The 7403-nt window shown below is 57.8% G+C and overlaps 1 protein-coding gene across 1 annotated transcript in view; it reads left to right on the top strand.

Moving 5' to 3' along the window:
- The first annotated feature begins 746 nt into the window (after positions 1 to 746).
- Positions 747 to 7403, top strand: part of Lhx4 (LIM homeobox 4) — a 37293-nt gene continuing 30636 nt past the window's right edge. The window contains exon 1 of the mRNA XM_026388508.2: positions 747 to 822. Coding sequence (XP_026244293.2) covers positions 747 to 822 — 76 coding nt within the window. The remainder of the gene's footprint in view (positions 823 to 7403) is intronic.

Below are 7403 nucleotides of genomic sequence, written 5' to 3'. Positions count from 1 at the left end.
GGGTCCCGCCCTGCCCCGCCCCTTGGTCAGAACTGACAGGCTGCGAGGACGCGATCCGCTGATCTGGAACCCCAAGGGGACCCGCGAAAACCGGCTGGTCCTGGACGCCCCGGTCCTGGGCCACCTGCTGCCGCGGCCCAGCCCGCAGCGGTATTTATACCCGGGAGCCGGCCCGCACGGAGGGGCGGGGGAGGAGGCGGCGAAGCCCCGCCCCGCCCCACGCGGCCCCGCCCTTCTGCACCGCCGGGCTCACGGGGGGCACCGGGACCCCCACTCCGGCTGGGGTCGTCTGCCCGTGGTCGGGTGGGAGCCCTGGCTGAAGGGCGGGCCTCCCTGCGGAAAGCGACGTCACGGCCGCTCCCGCAGTGTGAATGAATCAAAATGCCGGGGTGACCGCGGCCTCCCCCGCGGCCGGCACGCGAAGGGTGGAGGGGGAAGGGGAGAGAACGGGCGGGGGAAGGAGGAGGGGAAAGAGCCAGGGCTGCAGCAACAGCGTCTCCTCTACCCGGGATGTGCACCAACCCCGGAGAGCGAGATCAAAGGGATTGGAAACAGACTGAGGACTGGCGGGGGGAGGGGACCGGCCAGCCTGTGGAGTCCTCCCGGAGAGGCCGAGGGCCCGGCTTCCACTGTGACTTCAGCGGCCTGCTGGGGTTTCTTGTCATTATTTTCAAATTTCGGAACCCAGCTAGAGGGAGAGAGCCAGAGATCTCCGTGGACTGCGACTCGCTGGCTCTTGCTCCAAGATGATGCAGAGCGCGGCGGTCCCCGCGGAGGGGGCTGTCAAGGGGCTCCCGGAGATGCTCGGTGTGCCGATGCAACGTAAGACAACCTCCTTTCTCGCTGATTTAATTTGATAACCAGACAGCTAACAGCCTCAGCTGGTGCTGGGCGGGCCGGACGCTGCTCCTGGCCCTGGCCAGGAAGGGCCGGTGGCCGGGGCGCAGAGGCGATCACAGGGCAGGGGCACCAGCCAGAGTGCGTTTGAAGGGCCTGGCTCTTTACTGTTAGGGGCCGAAGGTGAAAGCTTCCTGGACCATACTCAGGAGGGCCCAGGGTACCGAAACCCGCATCTTCAGCCCATGGCTTTTCTGGGAATGCCGGGGAGAGTGCTGTTTGGGGACATCAGTGGGGTTCGAGCTGCAGGCCAGGCCTGAGGGCCAGGGTGGTCCCCTGCCTCGTCCCTCATTCCTGGGTGGCGGTCAAAGCTCGCCGGACCTCTAGTGCAACTTCACCCCGGCTGGCGGGAAGTTGGAGAGCGCATCCCCCGCCCCCCGGGGCTGGCGGCGCGGAAGCACCGGCCACAAGTCTGAGCCGCCCGCGCTCCCGGGCCAGAGTGTCTGGTGCGTCCCCAGCCGCTGCTGCCCGCGGCACTGGCCGCCTGGGGGACCTACTGCTTCTTGTGAGGGAATCTGCTCACCACATTCCAGTTACCCAAGGAATGCAGAGGAGGGAGAAACGCCGAGACGAAGTTGTGAACTCGGGGTTCAGCCTTGGCGCAGGCGAAGGCAGGCCATCAGGGTGGCCCGGATTTGGAGGAGGGAGAGGCTGAGGTGTGTGCGCTCTTTGCCAGCCCTCTCGCTTTCTTCCCGCGCCTGAAATTGGCAAGGCGGAGCGAGCTTGGGGCGTGTTTGTCCCTAGGTCTTTCTGTGTGTATGAATGTGCGCACTCAGAGATTTTCCCGTAGGGAATCTGTCTGTCTCTCACTCGGAAACCAAGAGTCCGCGAGAGATTGAATATGTGCGGAGACCAAAACAGGTCCCCAAGTGTCGCGCGCGCTCGTGGCGGGTGCAGTCTAAGTCCTGCCCCTCTGGCTGGTGCGTTCAGCAGAGCGCCCCTGGGCACCATGGAGAGAAGAAGGGTTTTCTCGCTCTGCTTGCCAAGGGGCTGTACTTCCGCCTGCGACTTCTTTAGTGGTGCTGTAGCTACGGTATTTTTTTTTTTTTTTTTTTTTTTTAAGAGCAGGCTCACCGAGGGGATTGTGACCGCCTACGAACTAGGGCGCACCAGCGCGCCCTCCTGCGCCCCGGTTCTCCATCGCAGGATTTCTGTCCTGGTCATACCTCAAAGGACAGGCTGGAAAGCCAGTGCCCTGGGCTTCCTTGGGAAGTTTTTGGGAAGGGATTAAAAGAGGATAGCTTAATTCAAGCCTATCTAGATGTTTCTTCCCTGTATCCTACAGTTATTCTTTGAGTCTTTTCGCGTCAACTGTTGGCAGTTTCAACTCTGTGCTGTGTCTTGGGGAATTTACTGCTAAGGTGTTCTGTGGGAGGCGTTGGAGGTTCATGTTGCCTCCCCCCACACCCGGTGCCCCAGTTTGAAGAGATGCAGTGGGCTTTCAGCCTCTGCACAAACAGAAACACAAACTTGGCAAAGGTGCCCAAGTCCTTAAGCTGCCTGAAGCTGTGCAGGAGGGGAGTGCAGAGTGGGGCAAAGGTGTACATGTGTGATTGTGACCTTGGTAGGCGGTGGGTGGTCTGGGCTCAAATTCTTTGATAAGGAGGTGAACTGTCAGGAACAACGAAGTACCCTATCCTTTTGGGGTATACTGGGTTGTGTGGGGTTATCTTAATTTTTGCTTGTCTTGCTCAGAGACAACTTTGGTGTTGGTCCTCAAGCACTCAAAATGCCCAGAATCTGGCTCCAGAGCTACAGTTTGTCAAGACTCTAGGTCTGGTTCAAACTGTGGAACACTAAAGAGGTAAAGAAAGGAATCCTTATCTCAGGGTGGCCCACAAGGCAATGTCATAGCAAGGGTGGGTGATCAGTGCTCTCTTTTGTCTTTCCTCAGTTCAGTGGCCCATGGGCCTCAGGGGGACAGAAAGGTAATCAGCTGGAGGAGAAACCAGTCAAAATTGAGGGTCCCAATCCCTAAAGACCTTGGAATGTTTTTCTTTTTCTTTTTCTTTCTTTTTATCTCCCTCCCCCACCACCACCTTTTGAAATGTATGTGGATTATTCCTTTCCTTACAGCAGACCTGACCACTAGCTGTTAAACTCTTGGTGCTGGGACTGGAGGACAGGTGGGGTGTGGTCCCCCACTCCTGTATACCCAACTATTCTCTTTCCTGGGTTGGGCCCTGGGGCCTAAGACCTCAGTGTGGGGGTGGGGTAGGGAGCGTGTCTAGGGGAGCATACCCACGGGCCTCAGGGGGACAGAAAGGTAATCCCAGGACTCTCAACCCTGGGTTGGAAGGACAAGGAAATACTCTCCCAGGGGTCCCTCGGACCTGCCAACCAGAAGGTTTGTATTGAGCCCCTCCCCCTTAGATTCTGCTTCTTCATCACCTGAGCCACCACAAACAGGGCACAGGTCTAGGGATCCCCTCATCTCCGCCTTTGGTGCCCTTACATCCAAGGGAGTTTGGGAAGAATTTAAAATCCAGTTTGTTTCGGTGACAGTCGGAATTTTCTTTCGTTTATTTGAGGATGAGCGAAATTCATTCCCTTCAGGAAAGCGTTACCAAGTAATGTAATAATTTCTCTCCCTTCGCCCGTTTCTGCCCACATTCTGCCCTCTTCCTCCCACTCTGCCCCCGCCTCCCGCCACTGCTGGCTCCCGGTTAGCTTCTTCGCCCTCGCGGTGCTGCTGTTCCCAGAGGTGGCGCGGACCCATCCTGGAGCAGCGGGGTCCCTCCTGCGCACCGCTCGGACCAGCTCCAGCTCCTCGAGCCCGTCCCGGAGCCGAGAGCTCAGAAAGAATTGGGCGGAGGAGGCTGAGAGCTGGTCCCCCACCCCCTTCCACACACCGCGCCTCTTAGATCGCGGTTTGGTTCGCGGGTCCCGCCACCGCCTCCTAAGGAACTCCCCCGCCTTGCGCAGGATGACGGCGAGCGCTCGGTCCCAAGGAGCCCGACGGTCACTTCCAGGACGCACCGAGGGCCCTTTGAAAGGGTTCGGTGTCCTTCTGGGGGCGGTGTGGGTAGGTTTGGAAAGGAACCTGACCCTAAACTCCTGGGTTCCGACTTCTTGGCCGACGATTTGGGGTCGCAGCTGGTGGTCGCAGCGCGCTCTATCTCTGATCTCTTTATTTATCTGTTTCCGGGCACAGCCTGCCCCTGTCCCGGTGGCCCTTGTCGCCTCTTTCAGGCTGTAGGGACGCCGAGGTCCAAGTTCGCAGAGCGCCCGCCGTCGGACAGCGCTCGGTGCGGTGGGTGAGTGCTTCCCGAGCCACCTCCGAAGCTGCCTTCTCGGAACCGAGCGTTGCCCTCCTGCATCTGGCTTGTGCTGGCCCCTCTTGTCCGCTAAGGAGACTCAGAAAAATGCGGGGTGTATGGGAAGGTGGGGCGCTTATTCGCCTTTGGCACTCAGTTTTGACCCATCTTCCAATCATCTGCCCAGGCACCCAAAGAAGGAACAACTGCCACCCGCAGCACAGCAGCGCTGGTCGGAGTGTGGCAACCTCCGTGGGAGAAAGGAGAAACCTGCCAGGTCCCTCCCGGGGTGGTAAATGGAAAGGCGGCCCCAGGTGACTGCCATCCATCCCCTTGTTTGTCTCCTAAAATGAGGACTGCCTGCAAGCCCTTAGGAATCCCGAATCTTTGGGAAAAGTCTACTTCATTCATTTTGTATTTGGTAGGCTCTGGGTGAGGCACTTCTCTTGGGCGTCGCACTACCCCTTTTTCCCTTCCTGTGACTCATTCTGGGTGCGTGGGGACAAACCTACCAGCGCAGTTCGCCTGGCAAGTTCTGGTCCCCCACGGTGTTTATCATCCGGCTTGGGGATTTCTTGGGGACTAATTTCCCAGGCCAGGGCTTCTCTTAAACTCTGGGGTGAGCCTTTTCTCTCTGATGCCTTGTCTCATGGTTCAGGAAAAAACCCGCGACAACATAATATATGTGTATATGTGAATAAAGAGGCTAACCGATTCCAGTACACAATTTCAAACCGCAACCGGGGCATCACAGGTCTCCCGCCCCAACTCACCCAAATATTCTTGGGCACAAGCCAGTTTTAAAGGCCAGGCTAGCTATTGCCGCCGGCCGATTTCAGCCTGGTGGGTTGGGGTTCGGATTCTCTAACCGCCAGGATCCTGCCCCAGCTCGCAGTCAAAGCTGCCAACTACCCAGCAGAGAATTTGGAAAAGCCCGTCCTAGCTGAGAGCGCCTGGCAGGCGCAAGGGCTCCAGTCTCCTCCGTGACCTCCATCCGAGAAGGCAGGGAGGGAGAAGGGAAGTCTGAGAAGCCGCGGTCTCAGAGCGATGCGCGTGCAGAATGAACGTGCAAAGCCCGACGCCCAGCTGGACGGTAGAGTGGGTGAGAGATCGGCACTGAGCGGCCCCAGTTACCTCGGAAAGTCGGGACTGGGAAGAGGAACCAAGACCCTACTAGAGTTGGTTTCCTCCCTGGACCGCGTGGTCTGGGCTCGCGGATAACCGGAGCCAGGAGGGGCGGAGTGGGGCTGGGCCAGAGCGGAGTCCTCGGGTCTGGGAGCGCGACCTGCATGACCTCCCTGCCACTGGGGCCGGGTGCTTCCAGCCCGCTGGCAAGCGCTGGCCAGAGTGGCCGGGGAACAGACATGTGATGAATTTCCTCCAGGAGAGTTTGCTGTGCACTGCCCTGGGCGCTCGCCCTGGGTTTTAGGAGGTTCGCGCCTGGAGACAGACGAGGACAGGAAGTCTTACTGGGATCACTGGCTATGGGCAGCCCGCGGCCCGCGGCCAGGAGCAGAGGTCGCGGCGAAGTGGGCAAGGGAGGAACTGCCTGCGTCCTCCTCGCGCTCCGCATTTGGCATTTCTGCGCCTAGGTCCTTTTCCTCTCTCCAGTCTGCGCGTTATGCGGGTTCCTTTTCTGGGCTTATTCTCCCAAGTAGCCCTGAGGCTCGACTGATCTGGGATTGGCCAAATCGAGACCTGTTTTCTGACCTTTAGAGCAGGGGCAGAGGCACATTTCCGCGAGGAGCAGCGCCACAGGCGCAAGCGTGCCCAGCATGCCCCGCAAGAGAGAGCCGGGTTGAAACCTCTCTCGCTCCTTTTTCGCGCCAAGCGTTTGGAAAGACGAAAGTAAACCTGGTCGCCCACAGCTCGAGCCTTTCCGTGACTTCTCAACCCTTGGAAAGTGATGCTCCCAGTTCGGGAGCCTGGACTCCTCCTAGTCGGCAGACTATCCGCGCGGCCCAGTGATCGGTCCGGTTCCGTGAGCCTCTCAGCAGTCCGTTTAGCGGACCTTGACCAGCACTGGAAACGCGACGGGCTCAAGAGAGACTCTACCCGGGCAGCCGATGATGTAAATTAAATTCCACCAGTGGAGACCCTGTGCGCCCGGCAGGCGAGCCGGCGCAGGCGGTGGGTTGCACCCTGTGTGTTGGAGCCGCCGGCGGCCTAAAACCCAGCCCGGGCTTCTCTCCATGTCACCAGGGGTTGTTTTTTTCCCCAAGATGGGACGTTTTTTTCCCTTTTTCTTTTGGACAACAGGACGAATTGGTCTAAGAGACGGAAAGGTGGAAACGAAGAAGAAAGGGTAAAATCATGAAGAAGAAAAGGATTTACGGGGAAAGCTGGGGCAGGATAAAACTGGTGGAGGCAGAAAGTTAAAGGAAGGACGTCGGAAGCTAGGCGTGCCCCCCTCTTGACCAGCCCAAACCAGAGCGGGCTAAGGCAAGAATGTAGTCTGAATGCTGCGGGGATTAGGGCAATGGGAGCCCCCAGGACGCCTTGGAGACCGCCTACCTGACTGCAAATACCAGGGTAAATTTTAAAAATCGAGTCCTGCTACAGGTGAGGCGGAGGTGGGGGAGGCAGGGAACGGACAAAGCAATTTCCTCCCATCGAGTGGACAAAAACACCCGCCACTGGGAGGCTTGCATTTTGAACAGCGACCTGATGACCCCGCTGACCAGGTGTAGACAGCCTCAAGTCCTAAATATTTGCATTGTCCTAACTTCCCATTTGCCTGGGATTTTAGCGCCCTTTCACTCTGTGTTACAGTCAATTAGTGATTACTTAGCACCCGCATTAGCAGGCGACCCAGAGAGTGCCCGATGATGCGGAGGGGACGTGGGGCAAGGAGAGGGAGGTTGCCCTTGCAGTCCTGCAGGAATGGAAAATTATTTAACAGGGATTAACCTTTTTTCCCCCTCCATTATGTGTGGTTTTTTTTTTTTTTTTTAATCTTGTTGAGCTTCTTGTTTTGGGCAGGGATGGTGGATATCTGGTGGATTTCTCTGGCTGGGAAATTTGTGGATGGGGGAGGGTGGGTGAATTTGGATGAAGGGACCTTGTGCCATTTATTTCAATTAGGGAGATTTATCAGGAATAGAACTGCCAGGCTTTGGAAGGAATAGACTTGGAACCAGTTTAGCTGATGAGATGAGAGGAGGAAAGAAATAATATTGCCCACTCTGGGCAACTCAAGGCTGCGGAGAGCCTGAAGCAGCATTTCACTGTGGCAACACCAGATTCGTT

Source organism: Urocitellus parryii, chromosome 9 (assembly GCF_045843805.1).
Source record: "Urocitellus parryii isolate mUroPar1 chromosome 9, mUroPar1.hap1, whole genome shotgun sequence".
NCBI classification, from domain to species: domain Eukaryota; kingdom Metazoa; phylum Chordata; class Mammalia; order Rodentia; family Sciuridae; genus Urocitellus; species Urocitellus parryii.
The sequence above is the reverse complement of the archived record's forward strand: the minus strand, read 5'-3'. Positions and strand labels throughout refer to the sequence as shown.